Below are 27,095 nucleotides of genomic sequence, written 5' to 3'. Positions count from 1 at the left end.
TTACTTGAGTACACATTTTCTGTACTCTTTCCACCTCTGATCAAATTATAGACGACAGAGATGACGTACTGGAAGAGAGATGTAGCCTACAGCGCAACAAGTTAATTCTATCTGGATGGCTTTAGCGTCACGACTCATTTTGAACACAAGGTGGAGCTGTCGAAAGCAAAGTAGAATGTACACTAAAGTGAACGTTTATTTGTTATTTTACTGAAATATAAAAGATTACTTTGTGCATTTGTTTATGGGGTCTATTTAATTACCTGAATAAGCCTACTGAATTATATTATACATGATTTTAGACCTATGAACATTATAATATAATGTAATATAATATAATAATAATGTGGATATGCATCACTATGCAGTATCAACACATACTTTCGTTGGGAATTTGTTATACTGTGTAAAAAACCAACCCTTTCGAAAATCGAAATAAATTGAGGCAATTATGGCCATCTGAAGAGTATACAACACCAAAAACTCACTGCAACTGATTGAGCCAGCAGGCTGCTCTAACATGGCCGCCATGCGCGGACGTTCGGCTTGCATGACGGGAACGCGGACGACGCATCTAGGCCCAATTCGAAACAGGGAAGGCAGCTGTCCTTCCAGTGAGCTAACTGGACATCGAGTCATGAAGTGTGGATCGAAACGAAAAATTGCTTTATTTCCTTCCTTGGCAGTTGACTGCATTTGTGGGCGTAACAGGGATATTTCGAGGATACATCAGATGCTGACTTCGCTGCCTTGGTACCCAACATGCTGTGCGCCACCTCCCTCTCAACCGGAAACCTGAAAACAAACATGGCTACTACTCAAGCTACTACCTTATCATACTCTTTATTCTGACACTTATGTATGTAGATATTGAAAATCGAATGCATAAATCAACATTGTAGTATCTAAATATGCTGTCGCTAGATCTATTTATAGCCTATTTTACGATTCCGCCGCCTGACGATCATTCACCGTTCAAATAGCATGCGTAAGCTAAGCGCTAACGTGATGAACGTAACTCCCGCCATAGAATCGCCGTAACATCAAATGCGCAAGGCAGCGCACTCGTTAGTGCCGTTTGTAACGGCTGCCTCATCAGCTAACTTCACCTATCTGGGCCTCGTTTCCGAAAGGGCCTTAAGTACTACTTAACGCTACGTGCTACTTAAGTTCACACGTAACACCATCGTAGAGCTCACGGAGCGTTTCCCAAAGCCAACTTAGCAAAGAACCATCGCAGGTTGACACGTAACTCTAAGAGCAATCCACGAGTGGTCTAGAGTAGTCTTAACGCGCTAAGATTGATCGTAGCGGCATGGCACAGTGGAGACACCCACAGGATATGAAGGGAAAAGAAGAAACCTGCGCATAAGATTGCTGTTTTAAGACGCGAGAGGCATGGCACAGTGGAGACACCCATAGGAAAAGAGAAAACTTGCGCTTCAAGTTGATGTTTTAAGACGGGAGTGTAGCCTAAATATCATGGCAGCACAGTTGACACTGCAACGAAAATAAGAAGGTAGCCTAACATTAATTGTGGATGTGTAGGCCTATAAAATAAAAGTAATGTGTTTGGAAATATTTTACAGGTAGTAAAATAGTTAGACTGTGTTTGATAAACCTGGGCAGATTTAAACTGTGATCAATCATAATTTGTGTGGGTGCTTCATGAACAAGAACAAGGCAAAATGAATAAGGGGCTTCTTCGGCAACCAGAGACAAGAGTGTTGATGTCGGAGGGCCACTTCCGAAACTTTATTTATTTTATATTTTTTGAAGAAAAATGGTCAGCGAGTTGTTGCACCCTCTTTCATTTTCAAGTAGCCTAAGAAATGGAAGGCGACGCCGAAAATACATGATAGTTGTAGGCGAAGGGTAAGCTATGACAAAAATGATAAAATGATAAAAAGGCAGCGATGGGGATTCGTGTAGATTTTTTGTTTTAATAACAGCAGACTGCCGTGCAAAAATGTCCTCACAGTTGTGAAAGTCTTGAGCGTGCGGTACTTTGCGCACCGCTCACCACATGTGCCAAGCTCCTCTCCCTATTCCGACTCTAGTAGGCTAAGCAATAACAAAAAGGCAGCGAGGGGATGTGTCAATTTTGATGGACATTGTTTTTCATAACAGCATGCTGACGTGCTCCCGACAGTTGTCAAGCCTTGAACGCCCTGAGGTTGTAACTTTGCGCATCCCAATTTGGAACTCCAACTAGGCCTAGCCTACTTGTCTTCTTAAATATTAAGCTGCAGTAGCCAAGTGCACGCGCTTTATCTGGGTCTTAACGGCGTAGCTCATTATTGCCGTCAGTTGGGAGTTTTGCATGATTTCATTGTGTGTGTGCATTTTATTTCATTTGCCAACAATAACTCCTGTCGATAGTTGCAAACTGCTACAAATGTAGTCCCACCCTTATAGAAAACAACTTTTGATACTGACACACGCCTTACATTTTGTAAATGGTTTTAGCAGCAGATGACGGCGCAGTTCACTCCGAGTACACTTCAGCACCACATATGTGGACAGCGATCCTTAAGAGCGACGCTACGAATGATCTTAGAGGCTGTGCACGCGCGTTCATGTACGAGTGTCTTTGGGAAACAGTCGTAGGAAATCTAAGAACATTCGTAGGATCACTGGTTAACGACACACGTAAGGCTAAGAACCATCGTTATCGGGAAACGAGGCCCTGATCAGTGATCTGTTTATGTAGGAGGAGAGTCATCGAGTCACTACCTCCCGTTTCGAATTGGGCCTAGTCTTCATATATGATGTCTGTGCCCAACGCGCTCTTTGCGCTTTGCACATGCGCAGTGTGACGTATCAAGAAGAGAAATGGCCTTTTACGTTTTAAGTATTTATTTTGCAATTTGTGTTTTAAACTGTCTGTTTTATACTAAAAAAAAATATAGAACACAGTAGGGCCTAGTCACAGAAACGCTGAATAAGGTCACCAACTTGTCAGCTACCACTCACTTCAGATTCAGATCACGTTATTTAGGCCTAGCCTACAGCGACATATGCATTTGATGGAAATAACGATATAAAGTAAATGTGTGAAATAAATATATAACATCTCCCTTTGTGTTAATGATCTGGCGGCCGGAAAATAAACATTTAAAACGCGAAAGTCAAGAGTCCATATCGGGCAGGCGGCGCGCATTGGCGCTTTGGCGCACCGACACGCTTACGCAGAATGCAGAAGAATAGGCCTAGTCTTTGCTGACTGAAGGTAGCCTACCCTCAGGACCGACTGTCATCATAAAGGTTACTTTAAAAGAATATATACAGTATGTTGAAATATAATATGCAAATTATATGACATCCAAACCCCTCAAAAGCTTGGCTGACTCGCTTTGTTGAAACAAATCACTTCACTTCATGTCTGATCAGCTTTTCTTTTTTTTTTCTTTCTTTTTTTTTTTTTTTAGAAAACAGACAAGTAGCCTTCAGACACAAACTTAAAACACAAAAACAGATAACTGTACACCAGGGCCAGGGGTTATAAAAATAAGGCAAATACACACATCTATAATGCAACATTACATTTTCTACACAAATTCACAGTTCTGATTGCTTTTTTTGTTCTGTGAGGCATAAATGGTGTGAAAGTAAATGTCCACATCTCTTAAAAAAATAAACAAAAGAAGGCATTGTTTTCGTTATTTTACATTTATGGATGTTGAATTTTGCCAAAATAATAAATAAATGAATGGTCTGATCAGCTTTATTTGTCAGTGTGGATGTCGCTGATGACGTAGGCGAAACGAAGATAAAAGGGTGGACTAGAGGGTGTTGAAACGGAGACCAGGCGAGACCAAAACCAGGGCAGGGTCCTAAGCCCAATATTTACCATTGGAATGTGACTGCTTTGGTGGCACAGTTTTGGCGCGTTTGTTACAGGCTGTAGCTATCCTAGGCCTCATCCAATGTTGGGCTACAGTATGTAAAAATAAATTAAAAAACGCTTTATTTTCACTGAATTTGCAACAGTGGTTTGGTTACTTTGGTCATTTGCGGTGGTGGCAGTGGCCCAACAGGACACTGGGCATCTCAACACTGCAATGATTCCTTTCTGTGGTACGGCAGCCCTCTAGACAGTGTGTTATTGTTTTGGGAAAACATAAAGCAGGATGGGGAGTGGGATTCGGCACAAGTGTGTAACCAGTTTCGCCGCACCCTGAAAGGGAAAGGTTCCCAAGACATTTCACATTCAAATGACATTGAAAGCAAATAGGTTTCACGAAGACCTACAGTATTACAGTTTGCTGTTCATGTGAGATTCTTGTGTAGAGACATCAGTAGTATCCCACACTTATTAATTAAATTACTACAGTTATTAGGCTATATTATTATGGGAACTATTACAATGCCAATCTACTCAGGCATCACTAACAGACTGACGAGCAATCGTTGAGTACAGACTTGGGAAATGTGAACCAAATGACATCATTGCTGAACAAAACTCTGCATACTGGTCATGCTGAAATATGATTTATGTATTTTTTTAAACAACTGGTAAAGTTTGACTAAGAGTTACAGCAGCCTGAATTAAGGCAAGTGGCCAACAACAGGGTGTCTTCATTTCTGGAGAGAGCATGACTGAAGGCATGACCCTCTGGATGTTAAGTGGTGGGTGCCACAATTATTCTGAATTGTGCTGATCAAAATATCTATAAACATCATAAATGTATTGTCTTTCATTCTCACCATTACACAGCATCTCTGTGGTGAAATAGCTGACCTTTACGTGTTGGTCCTTATCTGTTTTAATTATGTTAAGGAATCAGGACATTTGTGTATTAACTGTGCTATATTAATAATCTTGCCTTACCCTATCACAAAAGAGATCTAGAAACCCTACAACCAGGTCTGACACAGGACTGTATGATTTGCACTCTGCAATTTCCAATGTTTTGCATTGTATGCGTTTTCAACCCAACTGGTATGGCATGATAGTGTTATTACGATGTCATTAAGGCAGGCACTTGACATTGTCTGCTATTACGCTGGTTAAATACCGGGCCTGAGGGTAACACAATGTGTATTGTAGTATTTATGGCCTAGTGGGACAAAGAGATTAGTACTTTACACCACTGATTTGTAAACTGATACTGAAAGCTTCAGGGATGACACCTCAAAGACTGACATACTCCAAACCACAACCAGGTGACTTAACGTTAACCTTGAATTCAGTCCAACCACAGGAAAGTGAGTTAAGTGTAACATAATTGTCTTGATGTTTACTGGTTAGCACTAGGTCTCCAATAAAAAAAGGCATTTAGCTGTCATATCAAGCCAATATATGCTAACACACTGTGTCAACGACACAACTCTGTTTTTCAAAAATGAGGCCACACCTTGTATAAATTGTAAGTGTTTTTTCATTGCACAAATTAGTTTCTGTGTGTGCCTTCTTCAGTGTTCCTGGTTGAAGGCGCACACGCAGAAACGCATTGGTGCAATAAAAAAAATCTCACTTTCTGGCCGAAACGCATTTGTGCAATGAAAACACTCTGTGCATGGTGCAGCCTCTTTTTTTTGATAGAAGCTCAGTTGAACATTCGGGCCAGCACCCTCACAGTCGGAGGGTCAAAGAGTGAAGCCTGCTCTAAGCTGAAATATTGACTTTATCTGACACAAATCCTGGACATTTGGAACCTAATCGACCATTTTTTTGTTGTTGTATGCAATGGTGTCCTTGTCCTTCATCTAAGGCAAGGCAAGGCAAGTTTATTTATATAGCACATTTCATACACAGGTGCAACTCAATGTGCTTCACAAAGTGTCCACGGAAAATAGATGTCCCTTAATAACCATGAAAAACAGGACAGTCAGGTTAAGCTGGCACAGGTGGCAACACTAAGTCAACCAGTGGAACAAGTTTGGGTTTGAAACACTGATCGACAGGACAGGCAAGGATATAGTAGAGTAGAGTGGAGTATCATTTATTAATCCCGACGGAAAATAAGGTGTCCAGTAGCATACAGTACATATACATAAACAGGGCCGCTGACAGCTTTTTGCTGGGCCCAGGACAAAGTTATGTAACAGGGCCCCCAACCCAATACTGTACATGCAATGTAATGGGTACCCAATTCTGGGCCCCCTATCTCTCTGGGCCCGGGACAACCTACCTGTTTGCCCCCAGATAGCCAAATAGCCAAAACTGAAAAAGTGTCTAGACGTGTCCAGGAGTCTCAAAAAATCACTGCATAGCCCCGGAGAAAAAGTTAGGGTCAAGTATCCATTGAAAAACGATGCACAAGGTAGAGAAGCTGACATGGGGAAACCAAAGGGTCAGTTGTCAGTTGTTACACCCAGACATGGATGTGGTTAATGTGTGTGTTTTGGTTTAAAGGTGCACTGTGTAGGATAGTGGCTATAGTAGGTATTGCAATTATGCTGCTCATTGAGACCCTGCTGTCTACTGCCAAATTAGACCTTTTCATTAATATTTTCCAAATAAGGAACTAATATTTAATTGTATGACCATGAAGTAGAGTAAGTTTTGTAGCTAAAAATGCCCATTTCTGGAAATTAAAAATGGCGGACAGTGGAGGAAATCCCCCTTTTCATGTATGAAAAGTGCAATTTTCATGATGAATCCTTAGAATTTGATGGTGGTGGTAATTACTCATGAAAAAATATAACATTTGTTAGTGGGCACCATGATTTCTAGAAATAAACTGCAAAAAAATATACAAAGTGCACCTTTTAAGTGTTGTTATTTCACAGCCACTTCTCTGTTATGATTATGAGCAGGCCTACAGCAGCATGACCATGCAGCCAAGCTGAAATCGAGCATGTGGAAGAGAGGGAGCGAGCGAGCAAGCGGGGCGGGAAAGCCTCTCCTCCCAAGTGCGGAGGCGTCGGGCATCACGAGGCATCTCGTCAGCAGGGGGCGCCGATGCACATCCACACACGCGGCGCGCCACAAGGCTCCATGAGGCACCATGAGTTCGCTCCTCCACCATCCACCACCACAATATACGGCCACAAAGGCTACTGCCTGAGGATGGACTAGTAAGTGCCAACTGTCTTATCTTCCTCCCCTCTGTCTCTGTCACTCTTGACATGTCTTTGGTGGCGTTTGTGAGATGTGCATGCTCGGCTCGTGGTGTGTGCCCTGAAAAAAAAAGGTGACAGTGTGTGTGTATGTGTGTTTTTGTACGTGCACTCTGAAATGGCTTATTTACCATTTTTCTCCACTCTCCTGCTGTGATGTTTTGGATGCTGGAAAGCCTGTGTGCATGCTTCTCTCTCGCACGCTCGCGCACACTCTCCCCACTCACTCACTCACTCTCTCACTCACTCACTCACTCACTCGCCTCCTCCCACTCGCCCAGAGACCTGCACGCCAACGCACAGACGGCTCGCTTTTGTCCAAAGAGTGGTGCTGTTGCTATGGCAACCGGACCCGGAGGACAGACTGCAGTCAGGTTGGCGTTTCAGGAGGGGTGGGGGTATACAGTATTTGGTATACAATTTAAGTATGCTGATCACAACATACAATTTAGATATGTTTATCATGGTCGTCACCATTGTCAAACACTTGATTTTTTTTTTACAACTGATGAGAAGTCATATTTGGCAAGAAGTGCCGAAAGCGAAATCAGCTTCAGGGGAAGCGAGGACAGGGGCTAAAACTTTTGGTACGGGAGACAGAGGCGCTAGCAAATGAGACAAAGGCCACTAACAGACTTGCCAGCGTATCTGTGTGAAGGCTTCGGGAGGGAAAGATTTACTAAGGTTCCATACAGAGCAAACTCTGCTAGTTGACATTCTTTACATCAGCATGGTCACTCTACATGGGCAAGTTATGTGACCACTCCTCACTGGGTAAACAAGTGTCTTCAATTTCCAATGTCCGTCTGATCTTGAATGCTTTATAAGTGGGAAACGCTGTCCAAGACACAAAAGGAAGGGGAAGAGAAAGCCAGTACAGTAGCCTAGAGGTCAAAATCTGTGATCAGTTTTCTGTGGATTAATCTTCATTTTTCTGATGACTGATGAGATACCATATTTAAAAGGGAGTTGGAAAATTCACCCACAGAATTGTTGTTTTGTTGTGATTTTGAAAGTATCTTGAAATCTTCATTTCCCACTCATCTTGAATTGACTTGAAGTACAAATGTGTAACAAATTAATTTAGACATGGATGGGTGATTGAATGTGCATTCTTCTTTTGTGCTTCCTTCATTTTAATTAATTTCAACTGAGTGATTGTATTACTTTTTCAAGGGCCTACTGATAGCTGAGTTACAATTTCCTCCATCAGGTGGCACTCTCTAGCGCTAAAAAACACTTGGCCAACCAAGTTCAGTTTACTCCAGTGGCTCGCTCTGAAGCAGCGTGCATATCACATTATTTTGTTGACCAACTCAGAGAACTGCCTTTCTGTCTTGCTCTCAGGTATGAAAAATCTTTTTTTGGAAAATGATCTGTATGAGTTAGAGAAGAGGTAGCCTCATGCAAGTCATGGGACTTTCACCCAAACAGAATCAGACTCTGGGTTGCCACCATAACAAAGACGTGCCACATTTCTGCCCAAAAAGAAAAGTTAAAAAAAGGCTATGATTCCACTGCCCGAGTGTGTGTTTTCTGAGAGCACTTTGATGCCACACTTATGAGCTGTTTGTGAGACACTTCAGAAGAGTAAATGATATGCACATCCCACCTCATAGATAGGCCAGGTGTAGGAAAATCAGAGGTATCTATCAATAGAGACAACCTTCTCTTAAATACATTTTCAATTGGAGTTGCAGTGTGCAGACTTGTACTCGCTCAGTTTGTGAGAGACACCACTGTGCTACATTAAAAAGAGCAGCACCACTGTGTATAGCACTTGACGCCTTTGCCAGAGGAGGAGGAGGGTAGAGTCAGGGACGTCTATCTTTGACTTGTGAATCAGAGACTGAACGAAAAAAAAAGACCCCTCCCTCTGCTGCGTGTGTGTGTGTGTGTGCTTGTGTGTGTGCGTGCTTGTGTGTGTGCGTGCTTGTGTGTGTGCGTGCTTGCGCGCGCGCGTGTGTGTGTGTGTGCGTGTGTGTGTGTGTGCGTGCGTGCATGTGTGTGTGTGTTTGTGCGTGTGTGTGCACTATGTGTCACATGTCCAGGGGCCCTCATGATTGGCCCTCTGTCTGCTACAGGGCCCGGTGGAAAGGGGGTGGAGTGCACCCACCCGCGCTTGCCCAAAAAACTTGTGGCCTATCAGGGTGCAGCTGTCACCAGAGGGCTTACTGGGGACTCCTCTGTCACCCTTCCCCGTGGGGACTAGACTGCTGAGGGAGGGACTGCTGAGATCATGACCGAGAGTGTCTAAACTCTTTGGGCAGAAGGGGGAGAAAAAAAAGAAGCGTTTGCACCGTAGGCGTGGTGGAATCGGACGTCTACTGACTTTGGAGAAGAGGGAGAGGGAGAGGGAGAGGCGAAGTGCTGTTGAATGGGGGGAACTTCAGGAGCAATCAACGAACGAACGAACAAAACTCCCTCCTAGGTTTGTTAGTGTGTGTGTCCTAAGACCTGGAAGATTTGAAAGAGGAAGGTGGCAAGCGGGAGGCTGGCCGGCGCTTCCAAAAGGCAATCCAGGGGAGTTGTTAATGCAACATGATCCTATGGAAGTCGCTCTAAAAATATCAGCAGTCGGGAGTCCATGAGCCACCTCTGTCCGCTTAATTGGCCTGCAGATTAGGCATTTTGTTTTCAACAACCTAATTACAAAACCTTTTTATGGCACAAGCACCCCACGCAGGTAAACTCTCGTTTTTTCCTCATTGTTTTTGGTTGTTCATTATACCGGGATACATTGTTATTTAGCGAAAACCTTGCATAGAGAGGTTGAAAAGCTGGCCTACTTTTTTTTCTCCCATACGTCAATTGTTTGAAGTCTGCTCAGCAGGAAGAGTTGTGATAAAAGATGCAATGGTATCATGCGATTTTGACCTACTTTGGACAATCATAACAACACAACACCCACAGCTTCAGTTCCCGGTCTCATCGCAAGATTTCAAACGGAACCTATTCAACAGCGATACTACAACCCCAGTCATATATAGCGTAGAGGTAACAAAAAAAGCATTCTGAGAAAGAAAGACAGAAAGAAAGACAGCACAGAGCCATGAAGAAGGCAGAGGTGCAGATGTCCCTGAAGAAGGGTGCGGACGATGGGGCGTACGGCAAAGCACCTCCCAGCCCGCGGCTGGCATCCAAGCGGGCCAAAGTCAACCCGGACCAGGTGGTACCCGGCGACCCGGAGGGCTCACCGTACCCCACTCAAACACCACCCGTCTTCATCCGCAAGATGAGGAACTCGGCGGTGGGCACGGGATGTGACATCCGCCTCAAGGTGGCCGTGGCTGGAGACCCGCAGCCCACGCTCTACTGGTACCACAACGACGACCTGGTGAACATGGATAACCAGGAGTACGGCGGCCTGTGGATCAGGGATTGTAAACAGAGCGACGCCGGCCTCTACACCTGCATCGCCACCAACGAGCTGGGGGAGACCAGGAGCAGTGCCGTCCTCGCCGTTTTGGATCTGGGGGAAGGTAACTCAGCGGATGGATGGATGAATGGATGGCTGGACAGATGGATGGATGGATGGCTGGATGAATAGATGGATGTATGATTGGATGGATGGACGGATGGATGGATGGATGGACAGATGGATGGATGAATGGATGGACAGATAGATTGTAAGATGGATGGGTGCATAGAAGGAATTAATGAATGATGACTGGAAAGACGCTCTCATCTGTCATTAATGGTGTTGGCTGGTAAAATTCCATAATTTCCTAACAATGTCCAAGTCTAGGTAGTTATTTGCAACAGCTTCCTGTTAGTGGAAACAACGAAAGCATGGCATGCAGCCAATTGATTTAGCATTATCGAGTGCATTGGAAGCACCGCAACGTTTGTCGGCCCTGATCCTTGCACACAAAGAGGTTGAAGGTGCACATTATCAGTCAAGTTGTACCGAGGTGACAAAGACGCGGGTGAGAACCTGATAATTGTCTCCTTTAGCAGCACTTTGCCCCTCTGATGCGCCTTTCAAAATGGTGGGTCATGTCATGTGAAAGCCAAGTAAGATGGGGCGCCGGTATCCTCTTCAGTCACTTTGTGTAGCCGCCAGTGCTGCGCTACGCGGTGCTGCGCCGCGTGCCCCCGAATCCCTCTGGAGGTTGTCAGGAGATTGAGGACGGGGGGGCTCAGAATGATGGTGGCAGCTGGGAAGCTGAATCGATGGCAGCTCCATCTTAAACTGGAGCAGTGGCACACTGCTGTCTACTGAATGGCTCGCTTACTAGGGCTACACTAATGTGATGTGGTGTGTGGTGTATTAGTGGACGGAGGATCTGAATGACATTTCACAAGTTTATTGGGGAAAGTAAGACGGTAGACCGACAACTGGTGTTGTCAGAGGTTTCAGAATAAATAGTTGTATGCATCGTGAATCAGTTGGTGAAAGCCATTGAGTAGTCATTAATATAGCCATCATTTTATTTCATTTCATCATGAAAATGTGTGTTTGTGAAGTAAGAAGTTTTATCACAGCAAACCAAGGTCTTTAACAGGGGCAAAAAATAGGCTGGATTGAAGCACTGATGGTGCAGCACTGATGGTCCCCTTCAAACTGTCACCAATTGGGTATATTGCCAGCTAGGGCTGGATTCAAGCATCTCTTTTGGCTGCCATTTCACCTGAATTAGTTGACTGACAATTATTATTTGTTATTATTTCTTCCTACATTATCCTCTATCTCAAATGAAACCCTAACCCTGAGTTGCTGGTGCTTTTCTAGGGCTGTCTGTGTCAAGACCTCAATGGGAATTAAGAGGGTGATGTTGAAAATACAGTTGATCTGATTCTGTATGTCTGTGGTAGACTCGTGTACTGCAGTTCCCAGTATAGCCTTGATCTTTTTTGCTCCATTGCTCTCTTTCCCTGTCTGTGCCATCTTTGAAAAGAAACTCTTCATGGCTGGATGGCCACACCTGTTGTGTCATTCACTCAGACTTTCAAGTCAGTCTCTCTCTCTCTCTCTCTCTCTCTCTCTCTCTCTCTCTCTCTCTCTCTCTCTCTCTCTCTCTCTCTCTCTCTCTCTATCAGTCTCTCTCTACTGCCCCCCAGCTATTTATAGACAAGAATGTGCCAGGCCTCAGATTTTTGTGATGTTAATAGGCCATGGCGTCTCTTGTTACACAGGAAGACATCACAGCTAGAATTAGACCACTGGTTGGGTAGACTTGCCTTCGGCCATCGTGAATCTGATTGAGCTGCACGGGGTCGAGAGCCATTTTTTTAATTTTATTCAGTCACACGTTCTTAAGCTATCAATACACACTGCCTGCTCAATCAATACATGACGTAGTTATAGCATGTGGTGTTGTACGTAAACGGGTCTGTCCCACAGACGGAGCTCAAAATTGGGAGAATGCATCAGTTCAATTCCCAAAAGACCAGGCGCTGGGACGGGGGTTAACATCTAGCGTAGGGTGCGAATTGAATGCTTGCTTTTAATAGTGTGCTCAGCCCTTGCACTGCCTGTAATTTACATGTCGCAGCACCATAGCTGTTGGCCAGGAGGACTCCGGACAGAGTGACTTGAGTTGCATCCATGTCGCTATTGATTGCGCATTATAATCTTGCTGAATGGTTATTTGTGGTGCATAACACACACGCACACACACCGACACAGCACTGTGTGAGCTACTGATGCATTATGCATCGCTAGACTTAGGGCTGGATTTAAGATGGCCAGGGGGCCCCTAGACTACAGGTTGCTTCCATGTCCCCCCAAAAATGTATATAGAGGATGTTGTAATTCTGAGCCAGAAACGAAGTGAACTAATGGATAGACATACCCGTACTAACAACACTTGACACTCTATTCAACGTGACGGAGCAATATATTCAATACAGTGCCTTGCTGCAATTCTGCAATCATTTTCTTTTTGCTTTGGACAATGGGGGGGCCCTGGGAGATGGGGGGGGGGGCTGCAGCCATATCTAGCCTGTGTATTAATCCGGCCCTGGCTAGACTGCACCTCTGGTCTCTGGTGGAACAGGTCTTGCATGTAATTGCCTTGTAGTATGCACTCGGTCAAACAGGCCTTATCTGTTTTATTCAGAAGCAGCACTGTGTGGGGTTTTACTGCAGGGGATTTACACCTGTCTCTGTAAGGCCAATTACCTCACTGTGTTGGTGGTGCACGAACCGTATGTTCACTTGTTGGAGAGTGTACTTTCACGCACATGGGGCTGTGAAAGATAATCTGATGCTCTGGCATCACGTGTATTAAAATGCAAAGCAGGGGTGCATTTCTCGAAAGGAAAGTTGTTAGCTTGTTAGCAACTTTGGTACTTGCCAATGGGAAAATGCATTGAAAACAACAAAGTAGCTAATGTAGTTAACAACTTTGGTTTCGAGAAATGAACCCCAGATGTCCACAGATGAAGCTTACAAGTTGGAAACGCTATTGCATGTTTATCTGTATGTCACTCTAGCTTTGTTGTGCAAAGACATTTAATACTCATTTATTGGACTTCACCACCACTTCACAACATACCATATTTCACCTAAAAGATCTCCCCCCTGCATGACAAGGGTTGTGCCAAGAATTGTTTTATCCACTTAAAACATCTTTCCGACCAATGAGGGAAGGATCTGGCTGTATTGTTGAACAGAAGTATTGTAAACTAAGGGCACCTGAATGACATGACACATGAGGAGATACAAAGGAATGAATGGTAAATGACAATTTAATGAACAAATCCAAGTTAACCATTACAATTAACACAAGTCTAGGTCTTTACAGTTGTTATATTGTTGTTATACACTAACCACAGAATCTTACCACAAACTCACTGGTGTTCACGCTCTTGTGAACTGATTCTACCACGGCTACTCAGTATGCTGCTCAATTAACCTCAAGTCAAGTCTGTGTCATCCGTCTGCCTGCCTACCTAGGCAAGTGCATATGTGTCTCTCTTCTTGTATTGTTGTTTTTATTAGTAAGCTGTTTGTACATTTATATTTTGCGCTGTGTGTACCATGAAGGTAGGCTTTAAATCTAGTTGCACTGTGTATAATGACAATTAAGGCTTTCTATTCTACTCTATTCTATTCTAAAAGAGTTTTTATACTTTATTGAGGAAGCTCCAGTAGTCCGTTTATTAGTATCTTAGTGTTTATGTTGCAGCACTTTCATTATTGAGATGCCTCTCGTATACAGCAGTGACTGATGATTGATTGCCCTCTGTCACTGGTTTATTGACAGCATGCTCACGTGAGTGTGGATTGTGAAGCGCCATCTTTTATGTATATTATTTCTTGCATTCATTCAATTAAGCTGTAGAGTATTTCCCATATTGCTGCCCCCAATCACCACACACACACACATGTGCACACGCAAGCACGCACGGGCGCGTGCACACACGCGTTCACACACACATACACACACACACACCCATGTGCGCGCGCATTCTCACAAACACACACAAACACACACACACACACACACACACACACACACACACACACACACACACACACACACACACACACACACACACACACACACACACACACACACACACACACACACACACACACACACACACACACACAGTATCCCAATCCCCCAACCTCCGAATCCACACACACACACTGTGTCCTCACCTCTCAACCTCTATCCTACCATTCCCCCTGGCCCACACACACACGCACACGCACACGTGCGCACACACACACACACACACACACACACACACACACACACACACACACACACACACACACACACACACACACACACACACACACACACACACACACACACACAAATGAAATTATGCAAACAATGTGCCATGCCCACTAAGGACCATATTATATTAGCAGACAGGGATGGGAGAAATAAGATTCAGCAGCCTGGAGAAGAAAGAGAAGAAGAAGAAGAAGAAAAAAAGAAAATCCTGAGTGCAAATGTGTTTTCTCCCAGGACTCAGTGTCTCCTCATCTCATCCCTTCCACATGGCTGTTTGTTAACCTTTCTCGCCGTGAGCTCGGTGATTGTTTGTTCTACACCGACGGAGATCAACTGGGACCCAATGAGCTGCCTCTCCCTCTCATTCTCAGGGCTGGAATTGGAAATTTAATTTGGATGTAAAATGAGAGGGTAGTGCCTGGCAGCAGCATGTTCAGGTTTATAGCAGGCATAGAGAGAAGGGCAGAACAAGCAAACCAAAACAACACAAGCAAGGAAACACACACAGAGAAACAAACAACGAATCACACTCAAGATGAACACTATACAGTTTGTATATTGGGTTCTTTATATGTATTACCCATGACATTTTCTTTCAGCTTTACAAAAATATTCTTGAATCAGCTTACCTAGTAGCCTACTTACCAAACAGATTGAAACCACATATTCTTCATCGGGCAGATGTTTGTGATTCACTGAAATGATTCACAGTGATTTGAGCCAAATCAGTTGAAACATCACGGTACTGTATATCCCTCACTTGATAAGTGACTTCTCTTCCACCATTTAATTCATTGTATTTGGCTGCCAGTTATTTTCAAAATTAAGATCCCCATACCCATACATTTGTTTGTTTCCACATTTTTTCAAGACCTTTAGAAAAGAAAATGTTGTTCCAGCTCATCAGTTCATACGTGAATAAACCTGAAATTTTACACAAAGTTGTAGGGAATACTCCCAAGACCTTTGACATCTATAGGCATAGACAACAGAGTTAATGTCTGAGTAGCACACGTGGGCAGCTAAATTGAGTTGCATTACAATCTGACAATGAATATCCATTTTGGTTTGATTCTCTTAAAGGAACAGTCCACCCTTTTTTGATTTTCACATATTTGCTGTATTTCCAAACATTATTCATGAATGTGCATATCATTTTCTTCTCAGTGTTTTCAGCACTCAGATTTATTGGATCAGAATTATTAGCATAGCTTAGCATAATCACTGGAAGTAAATGAGCTGCATTAGCATCAAGCCACAAGTGATAACAGGACGGGATTAAATAGCTGTTGTGCTCTCTGGTGAGTTTTGCGTTAATTTGAAAGTGGTTTATAATTACATTTGATGATGTTTTGTTTGCTCCCCATAGACTTGCACTCTTAATTTGGCTGTACAGTTAAACTAGGTAATGCAAACACGTAGACGAACATGATATGCAGATTCATGAATAATGCTTGGAAATCAAAAAAAGAGTGGACTGTTCCTTTAAAAGGTTGTTGAAGTGATCTCTTTCTAGAGACTGCTGCTGTAGTGTACTGTGAAGACAAGAGCCTCTTTTTTTAGAACTGTTGATGGAATTATGCTGAATCAGACAGGCATACACACGCACGCACAGACACACTCACAGTAACACCGATTTAATTAATATGCCAGAAGCTGCTGCACATTTGTGTAAAAAATCAGATGTTCTGCACTTTTTAACACATGAGCAGCACCTGAAGTGTAACATTTCCACTACATATATTCATAAACCTAAACTAAGGCTCACAACACTTTGGGGTAGCAATTTTGCAACTGCGGAAATCAAGGGTTGCAGTGCACATTTTGCAGTCTACCAACCAACTACTTAGCCTATGCCTCTATTAGATCCGGCCAGTGGTGGAACAATTGCACACTGGGCCCCAGGGGCAAGACAGGGATAGGCCCTGGACCAAACGGCCTGCCAAGGTCACAATAGTGCCCTGGCCACCAATACAAGAGGGCCCTGGTCGCGGGGCAAATGCCCTGCTTGCCTCTCTCCCCCCTGGATCTAGTGTCACCACAGATCCTCCATTTGTCTTTTTCACTGCCAGTGTGTTGGCAGCAGTATGACCAGTATTGTTAGCCTGGGTGTACATTGTAAATTCAGCGTTGCGATATATGATCATTAGCGAGAGAGGTGCTCTCTATATTTATTGCTCGTATACTGTACGTCTCTTTTCAGCAGCTACTGTGTGTACTTAGTTGAAATGGTCAGCCTTTAAGTTGATTACATACTGCATAGTAGGCCTTGTCTCTTACCTCTGTGGTGATGCTTCCATTCGAAACGTGTGATCGAGTGTGTACGTGTAATATGGTCCCAAAAATAGTGTGTTTGACTCATCCCTGTTGGGGTGTAAGAGAGAGGAAGAGTGGCCTGCCTTCATGTTTTAGTCATAGAACTGGCTGAACTGAGAGAGAAAGATTCAGCAGTCAAAAGAGTGGAAGTGAGAAAAGGTGGAATGTTTTTAGCATAGCTATTATCCATGTTAATTTCATTTCCTCCTGGATGAATTTGACCAGATGTTTTCCCCCTCAAAAACTAGTATTGCTTGTGGCGAGGTATTTTGTGAAATACCAAATGTGTCTTCACACATTCACGTAAAGAATAGAATCTTAAAGGTAGGCTGAGGATGTTTGAAAGGTGTTTTAATAGTTAAGCACATATCTGCTGTTCATGTATTGGCGTTTATGGGCCGCTAATAATAGTGGATGTGAAATTAGCAACACATGGTCATTATTGGCATATCCTATCTTGGAGGAAACACGGTGGGTTTAGAGATGCATATTGCTCAACAGGCAAAATGGTAAATGTTGATACAATCTTCAGGGTTCTCTCATTCTTGGCCTCTAACAGCCATTGGTCATCACATTATGATCTACTGAATGTACTGTATGTATTAATGGCTTCAGTAGGGTTGCCATCTCTGGTTGGCAAAAACATCTCAATAATGATCGATATTTCAATCGATTTAATCAAATAGCTGTTTTTTTCTTCCTGGACAATCATGGCAAACCGGGACAGGTGGCAAGCAACACTACTTAAATGTATTATGGGGATCTTGGAGACTATTGAAATGAACCAGACATTACATTGTTTACAAAAAAAAATTGCCAAGGGATCTCAAGAACAAGCAATTATATGTATAACAGATTATAGATACATATAACAGATCATAGGCCTACTTGTAGGGTTTGAAGATGCTGACCAATCCAACAACCATTCTGGCAAGTGTCTTTTCGCAGCTTCTTCCCATACGTACATCTATAAAAATGTGTTTGTGCTGCTTATCTTTCACTGCCATCCATGAGGTACATTCCTGTCCTAGTGTGGTTGACAGTAGAAAGCAAATCCCTGCGCGCCAATGTGGGTCATTGGGGTATTGGTGGATGATGTGTCATGGATGGACGGCTATCCAATGATGCGGCACTTCTCACTTAACTGGCTGGACTGGACATGGAGTAACTCAACAGGCAACAGGTGCCATCTGTTCATAGCCGGCCCTGGGCTAATGCTAATTCAATAACCGAGGTTATATACATAGAATATTGCTCACCGCCGCCTGTTTCTACACTACAGTAAACGTGTTCAGCATGCAAGCATGCCAAGGACGCCTCCATTCACTTAAGCCCAGTGGCCCTGCTCCAGTTAGTGATTAGTGCCATGCTTGCCCTCTATTCAGACAAACGAAGGCGATCGTTATATATAAAGTCCGTCATTGGCAGCGGGAGGCTACTAGCGTCTTATCCGCGGGCAGCGTAGCATTAGCAAACAAGCCCAGGGTCAGTGGAGCACTATCAGAGGAAACCCATTAGGAGTCACAGGATAGGGTAGGCAGTCAGTCAGTCAGTCGCTCGCTCGCTCGCCCGGCCACAACAAATGAGGTCAGTGGTGCCTTGCCTTGCGAATCTCAATGAGGATGGTGGCCCCAGCTGTACCTTAATTACCTCAGGCTGCCACTGCTTGACAAGCCCATCTGCGACTTGTGATCAAGCCCTCTGAAACTCTCAGTGTTGTTTAAATGGATGCCGCCGACCTTGGGTACAGGCCCCCTCTTGCTTGCTTTTACACGTTACACAATGGAAATTGGCCAAAGCTAACATTGTTAGTGTAGGGGGAAGATGCTACTGTCCACCAAGGGGCTTTGGTAGGTACTCGGTAAGCTTGTCTGACAGTGGATAGCCATAAATGGCAAACACATTTTCTTTTCTTCTTTGAGTGTACAGTGGACCGTGGAACATGTGCAGGAGGCAGTGTTTTATACGAAGTATGGTATCAGTTGTGAAATGTTATTTGCCCACTGGGGAAATTTGAGATTTGCAGTTCATTAATGGTAACTCCTGAGCAAAGGGATGGACGACTTCAGGCTTAAAACAGGACCTTCAGTATAATACTGAAACGATGCAAATGAAAAGCAGTCATTCAATTATGATTTTTTTATGGATCACATGAAAGGTGATTCCTTACTGTTTATGTGCTGTTAGTGTTGCTCAAGGCAACTTCATGAAGTTATAGAAAGACCACACGTTCTTCTTGCTATGTAGTCGAGGTGGGATTTCTATGTTCAGGGTTCCCACTGGTGCTTGAACTCCTTGAAAATGCTTGAATTTCAACTACAGTGCCCTCCATTATTATTGGCACCCCTGGTTGAGATGTGTTTTTTAGCTTCCAATTATTATTATTTTTTTCTAAATAATATGGGACCTTAATGGAAAAAAAGAGAAAAATCCAACCTTCAATACAAGTGCATTTATTCAGTGGGGAAAAAATCCCACATAAAGAAATAATTATTTGACATCAAATAATGTGTGTCACAATTATTAGCACCCCTGTTGTTAATATTTTGTACAACCCCCTTTTGCCAACAAAACAGCACCTAATATTCTCCTATAATGTTTCACAAGATGGGAAAAGACAGAAAGAGGGATCTTCAGCCATTCCTCTTTGCAGAATCTCTCTAAATCATCCAGAGACCTGGGTCCTCTCCTCTGTACTCTCCTCTTCAGCTCGCCCCACAGGTTCTCAATGGGGTTGAGGTCTGGGGACTGAGATGGCCATGGAAGGAGCTTGATTTTGTGTCTGGAGAACCATTTCTGTGTAGATTTGGCCATATGTTTAGGGTCATTGTCTTGCTGAAAGACCCAGTGACGGCCCATCTTCAGCTTTCGGGCAGAGGGCAACAGATTTTGATTTAAAATGTCCTGGTATTTCAAAGCATTCATGATGCCATGCACCCTAACAAGCTTCCCAGGGCCTTTGGAAGCGAAACAGCCCCACAGCATCACTGACCCACCCCCATACTTCACAGTGGGTATGAGGTGCTTTTCAGCATGCGCATCTTTCGTGGCACGCCAGACCCACTTAGAGTGTTTGTTGCCAAAAAGCTCAATCTTGGTCTCATCTGACCAAAGCACACGGTCCCAGTTGAAGCCCCAATACCGCTTGGCGAACTCCAGACGTTTGCGTTTATGATTGTGGGTGAGGAAAGGTTTTCTCCGTGCATGCCTCCCAAACAGCTTGTTGGCGTGTAGACAGCGCCTGATGGTTGATTTGGAGACTTTGTGACCCCAGGATGCTACCATTTGTTGTAATTCTGTAACAGTGAGCCTTGGAGATCTTTTGATTTCTCTTACCATCCTCCTCACTGTGCGTGGTGGCAAAATAAACTTGGGTCCTCGTCCAGGCTTGTTTACCACTGTTCCAGTTGTTTTGAACTTCTTAATTATTCCTCTCACAGTGGATATGGGCAGCTGCAGTTGAGTGGCAATCTTCTTGTAGCCTCTGCCTGACCTGTGAAGGTCGGCGCACATCTGCCTCACTTGTATGCTGTGTTCCTTTGTCTTTCCCATGTTTAAGAGTGGATAAGAGAAATGGCCTCGTTGTCACATCATATTTATACCCCAGGGAAACAGGAAGTGATGAATTACTAATTAAATGTTCCTACATACTCTGGTAAACTTTGTAAACTACTGTAGAAATGACAGAAATGCTTCAATTATATTTATTTCCAGGGAATTGTTAAGGGTGCCAATAATTGTGGAACAGGTGATTTAATGAAAAATAATTATTTTTTAGTCAGGGATTTTTTTTATTTACCTACAATTCATTTGAGTTGAAGGCTACATTTTCCTAACATTTTCAGTGTGACAGTATTCTTCTGCAATAAACACTGAATTTATTTTAAGGCTTTTAACACATCTCAACCAGGGGTGCCAATAATTATGGAGGGCACTGTAAGTATTGAAACTCTATTGTAACTCAAGGTTGTGAAAATGCTTGAATTTTAGGTTAAGTGCTTGAAAAGGCTTGAAATTTATGTGAAGTCAAACTCAGTAAGCCAAATAATAGAAAAAAATTGTTCCGGTACATCAAAAATCTGAGGAAGTGAGATGTCAAATGAGATTTGCCTTTCGACACCCTAACATTTATGAGAATGCAGAAAATTGCATCTTAAAAACATTCAAATTTTCTTGAAAAGTGCTTGAATTTGTTCATGGAAAAAGTGTGGGAACCCTGTATGTTATGCTCTATGGGTATGTGAGTGAGTACTGTATGTTATGCAGTGATTGCTGAAGCCCAAGACAAATTTCCCCTCTGGGGACAATAAAGTACACTCCAACTAACTCTAACTCTAATGAACCCACAGCGCTCTGATCCCAAGACCAACTCCTTATCATCCACTAGTCCATGCCTTTCAGACAGCTGCATCACGTCAAAGGCATACCAAATGCACCAACTGCATTGCTCAGCCTCACATGTTCAAAGTTTCCCACCTTTCCCATTAGGCCACAGTGTAACATGCCTGCCGAACGCCAGCTCCTGCATGGAGGAACCTTTCTTGCCGCAATGTGATCATATCAGAGTTCAAGGCAGTGACGTCAATATCAGGGCACGCTCTCCATGGTGCCGAATGACCCCGGAGGGGAAAAGAGGGCATACCATTCGTGCTGTACCCACGGCACTCTCACTTTGTGTGTGTGTGTGTGTGTGCGCGTGTGCGCGTGTGTGTGTGTGTGTGTGTGTGTGTGTGTGTGTGTGTGTGTGTGTGTGTGTGTGTGTGTGTGTGTGTGTGTGTGTGTGTGTGTGTGTGTGTGTGTGTGTGTGTGTGTGTGAGTGAGTGAGTGAGTGAGTGAGAGAGAGACAGAGAGAGAGTGCGCGTGTGCCCATTGAACCCGGCCGGTGGCGGTCGGCTTGGCAGGTTGGCAGGGCACCTCACGTGTCCCAGGCAGAGAGAGAGAGAGACGTTCTGGGCCGCCGGGATTTCCCCCTCGCAGCTGCAGTTGCTGTTGCCGGTCACAAGGCTGCGTAAACAGCCAGGGTGCCATAATGCTGCACCTCAGGGCTGGACTGGCTATGTGGCATACAGGGCATTTTCCCAGTGAGCCTCTCAGAGATGGTTTTACCAATAGATAAACTAGGCAAGTGCCTAGTGCCCCATCCAAACTGCCCACTGCAGGGGCCCCCCAACAGTCAACCACGTCATGGTAAATGCCAGAGTTTTTTTTCTCAAAAGGGCCCCATGTTTATATTTCGCTTAGGGCCCCCAAATGGGTATAACCGCCACTGGAGCCGCTAATCCTCAGGGGACAATGCTATTCTTTTTTTTCCTCAGGGACTAGCCCACAACTTCCATTAGAGGTGGTGGCCCATTGGTCCATCTTCAATATTTACAGAGGTCTGAGCCTATTAGGATATAGGGTTACACTTTACTTGCTGCCGGTGTCATACACATGACATGACGGTGTCATAACACACATACACAGGCATGGATGAATCGTAAACATTGTCAATGAACGTTTTATGGCCATGACATTGTTTGGGCTGTCTTAATCGAATGTCACTTATTGACAACAACAGTCATAAAATGTTCATGACATTCACGTAATGTTTATGACTCACCCATGGCTGTTTTATGACATTGATATGACACTGCCATGTCATACGTATGGCGTCGGCGTAAAGAGAAGTGTTAGCCTACTGGATATAGTACGACAATGGGACATGTGAGGGATCAGCCAAAAAAAATGCCCGGGCCGTTTCTTTTCTGGTTCCAGTCCAGCCTTGCCGTACCTTGTCTCTCTTCTCTTCTCGTCTCTCTTCCCGTCTCTTATCCTCTCTTGCCTCTCACTTTCACATAGTCACACATTTAGGTAGGAATGATGCAGTCATGTGCTTGTGCGGAGGTGAAGCCTAATTTTGGATGTTGTGATGAACACGGATTGCTCCTGCTGCAACTCGTGCGCTGGTTACAAACCCGAGTCGCGCCTTAAAATGTGCAAAGCAACATCAGCTTGATTTTATTACATCCATCCACACAAGACTTGCTTTAAAGTCATATGATTGTATTCAAGGGGTGTAACATGGACGGCTAAAGCCAAGTGCTGGCGTCTAGCATTAATGTTGCATAATTTCAGAATACTTTACATGTGTGACAGCTTCCTTATTGATTATTCTTTTAGCATAAGACAGTGACCTTGGTGTCATTGTGAAGGTCGCTCTTGGCGATGCACTGCATTCACCCACTAATCAAGTATTGAGCATTGCCATCACACCACTCTGGATGGTTTTTAAGTAGATTCAGAAGCAGCGCTTTTACTCCTGAGGGTGGAAAAATATCGTTATCAGTTGGTGCACATGCCCATCTTAATGCTGTTTACCCAGGAAGTGCTCACCGTCCCTGATATGCCGCAGGTCTATGTGGCATACAAATTATGTTCAGAAATATGGTCATTGCTGCTCCCTGCTTAGGCCGGCGATAGGCCTACGTGTGTTTCATGTCAATTTTGCACGCGGGAGAACATCTGAAAAGGCTGTGCGTATTATATTGAGAAAACCGTGAGGGTCGATCTTCCAAACTTCCATGTTGATGTCGCAAACAATGCTCGAAAACATTAATGAGAGCCCTGTTGGCTATCTGCCCCTTCGATGATTTCTCCAGTATCGTGCAAAGTGGTGCGGTTGTCTTGAAGCAAGTATGTGCACTCAGTAGCACGCGGTTGCATGCAAAATTTTAGGAAAATCTTTCCCCTTCTCCCCAAGTATGCTTTTTTGACCAGGCTCCTGTTGAAGTTGCTGTCTTGAACGTTTGCACCCTCCACTACACTTCGTCACTATCAACTTTGGCCGATAGGTGAGAATGAACAGCAGGCTGAATTTGTGCTTATATAGGCCTACATATATATGTATATATTTAAATGATTTTGTCATCACAAGCATACAATCCCTTTTTTATCACAGCAGTTAAGAGTTTCTTTTATGGGGCCGGAGGGAGTAAATAAACAGCAAGGTGGCTGAATTACAAACCTAGCCCTGTTCCCCCCTATTTTAGCCGGACACCGGATCTCCTGTAATGGTGGCCGGCGGGGCGGCATGCTCACATGTCCTCCCCGTAGGTCTGTTTTGATTGAGGTGGCCTGACAGCACCGTGTGCTGTACGGTGCAGAGCAGTTCTGTTCTGTGCTGGGATACATGCTGGGATAAATTAAGCCTCGAGCTTCAGCATTGGCGGCCATTTTGGTTGCAGTTTTTACCGGACGACACCAGCACCCCACTCCGTCCCTCTGCTGGATTTTGTTCGCTCTCTTGCTCTCTCTCTCTCTCTCTCTCTCTCTCTCTCTCTCTCTCTCTCTCTCTCTCTCTCTCTCTCTCGCTTTCTCTCTCTCTCGCTTTCTTTCTCTCTCTCTCTGCAACTGCATTTTTTTATTTTTATGATAACATTTCTGCAACATATACCAAATTCTCACACACACATTCTTAGAAATTGCTGGAGAATTGGAGGATAAATATAGATGTTCAAATGTACAGTAGACCTATGCTCTGTGTGTTGCCAAGAATATAGCTTTAACCCCTTAAGACACAGCATTATAAATAAGCTGTTACCAGAATGGCAATGACCAAGTCGTAATGTATTACTAAAGGTCCTGTGCACTGTCATAGTAGTGTAGTACTATAGTAGTTAACTTTCAATGTCTATTACAGCGTGCCACAGGAGGTATGGCGTGCATTAAGGGGCTACAATACATACTCTTTCAGTAGATCTCCCACTTGTTGATGGTCATTGCTCAACTGTAGACTGTTGTTCTGTAAAGGCTTTGCAACTGTTCATTCTCTGGGATTTGATTCCATAGTGTTATTATTGTGTGTCTCTTGCTGAATTAAAAAAATATACATAGACGGTGGTATACAGTTAGCCCCCATGGTATTGTACGGTAAAGGCGATACAGCACACTTCAACACCTTCTTTTTCGGGAAGCGTCATTGGACATGTCACCACAAATCTATACATTTAGGACACATACCTAGGCTGTAGTAATTTGTCACCACCCATTGGAATTCACTTTTTCAAGTTAAGCCTTGACGCTGCCATTTGAAGGATAGCAGAACTATAATTTTGTTGAACTACTAGATGAAAAGTGTCAAGATGAGGAAATCTTTTTGTAATAACATTACTTTTTGTCACTTGTCAGTAACACCAGGAAATAAGATGGTTTATAAATTCAGAAATTGCATGTGCACTGTGCAGCGTGCGGTGCTGACCAGCTGGAAGGCCAGGCTTGCGATATAGAACACTTTGAAATATCAGGTCGGCGTTTCCCAAACGGGGGGTCAGGATGCCTAGTGGGGGTTGCAGAGGTAATGAGGAAGGGGTGCAGAGAGAAGGGAATGCTTGGGTATCCATGACGATGATAACATCTAAAAAGCAGCTATATTGACTAGTATGGCTAATACATGTAGGCTATTTATACTTGTATACTTGTTTATATCCTGTTTTGAATTTCAAATCAAAATGTATTATTAATTCCATATTAATGGACAATAAATGATTGGTGTTTGGAATATGATGGGGGGGAGATGTCCCAGCAGAAAGATTTGGGAAATACCATGAAATGTGTAATACCATTTGTAGGGGGAAATGGCAATAGCAACCACTGTAGATAGCTTTAAAATGTATTTTTTCCTTAATCCACACACTAGTGGAGCAATGTGCATGTGATAATCTTTAAGCATTAGAGTTACACACTGAAAACAACACCAAAAACACATTGCCTCCAAAATCCTCTAAAACCTAACGACCAAAGGAAATCGAATCCCTTGCCGCTCAGTGACTATGTTCCTGTGCTAAAGCCATGCATCACTACATGAGTTTAGCAGATGCACAGTGACGGATTACTGCACTGGCCTAGCGGGCCCAGGCCCAGGGGCCCAGGAGTCAAGGGGGCCTGGAGCCCAAGCCTCTGTATTTCCATTCTCATATTGCATTATAAATCATTATATTTTCAAAACTTTCTCTCAGAGGAACTCCGCCCCACCCCCATACCCAAAGCAACATAGATTCTAGCATTTGGCATATAACCCTGAATTGTTTTGTATTGTATTCAAGCAGCTCAGATTGTGCAGGGCCTTTCTTGTTGTCTGGCCCAGGGGCCCATGGAGTCCTAATCCGGCCCTGCAGATGCTGAGTGTGATGCGGTAATGGGGAGGCATAGCGGCATGGCAGGGAGAGAGGAGGCAGATGAACGAGTGTTACTGCCCTGAGGGGGGCACAAGGAGTGGGCTGAAGGAGCAGAGCCACTGCCAGAGAAGAGAAGAGAAGAGAAGAGAAGAGAAGAGAAGAGAAGAGAAGAGAAGAGAAGAGAAGAGAAGAGAAGAGAAGAGAAGAGAAGGCACATGGGTGGGAGAGAGAGAGAGAGAGAGAGAGAGAGAGAGAGAGAGAGAGAGAGAGAGAGAGAGAGAGAGAGAGAGAGAAACTCTTTGAAGGAGGGGGAAAGAAAGAGAATGAGGGGAAGAGAAAAGACACCAAAAAAGGGATACAGACAGAGAGAGCGAGAAAGAAGCTATGAAGGATGGAAAGAAAGAGTGTGATGCGGAGAAAATTAGTAAAAAAAAATAAAAAAAGAGGGAGAGGGAGAGAGAAAGACAGAGAGACTAAAATTGGGAAGGGGAGAGGGGGCAAAGAGAGAAATAAAAAGAGATACGTATAGAAGGAGCTGGAAAGACAGATAGAGACATGGGATGAAGAAAAGAATAAAGCGAAGTGGATGAGATGATGGAGGGGAGTGAAGAGATGGTAAAGCTCACTTCAAAGAGGAGCCATAGGCATCAAGTTGCTGCATACTGGGATCACAAAAATACATACCCTTGTATTTTGATAAACGGAGACCTTTCCCTTCGTTTGTGCCTGTCGTTTACACAAACAGAGGTTTTTCCTCTGAAAACTAATCTTCCTGAAAACTTTGGCAAAAGTGGAGATTTTTTTTAAACTCTGTTCAGCATTTGTATTATAAACAGATGAAAACGGAGACTTAAAT

The 27,095-nt window shown here is 43.8% G+C and overlaps 1 protein-coding gene across 1 annotated transcript in view; it reads left to right on the top strand.

Moving 5' to 3' along the window:
* Window positions 1-9,227: 9,227 nt before the first annotated feature.
* spegb (striated muscle enriched protein kinase b) overlaps window positions 9,228-27,095 on the top strand; it is a 111,648-nt gene continuing 93,780 nt past the window's right edge. The window contains exon 1 of the mRNA XM_063213764.1: window positions 9,228-10,550. Coding sequence (XP_063069834.1) covers window positions 10,121-10,550 — 430 coding nt within the window. The 5' untranslated portion in view covers window positions 9,228-10,120. The remainder of the gene's footprint in view (window positions 10,551-27,095) is intronic.

The sequence above is a fragment of the Engraulis encrasicolus genome, chromosome 13 (genome assembly GCF_034702125.1).
Source record: "Engraulis encrasicolus isolate BLACKSEA-1 chromosome 13, IST_EnEncr_1.0, whole genome shotgun sequence".
Taxonomy (NCBI): domain Eukaryota; kingdom Metazoa; phylum Chordata; class Actinopteri; order Clupeiformes; family Engraulidae; genus Engraulis; species Engraulis encrasicolus.
The sequence above is the reverse complement of the archived record's forward strand: the minus strand, read 5'-3'. Positions and strand labels throughout refer to the sequence as shown.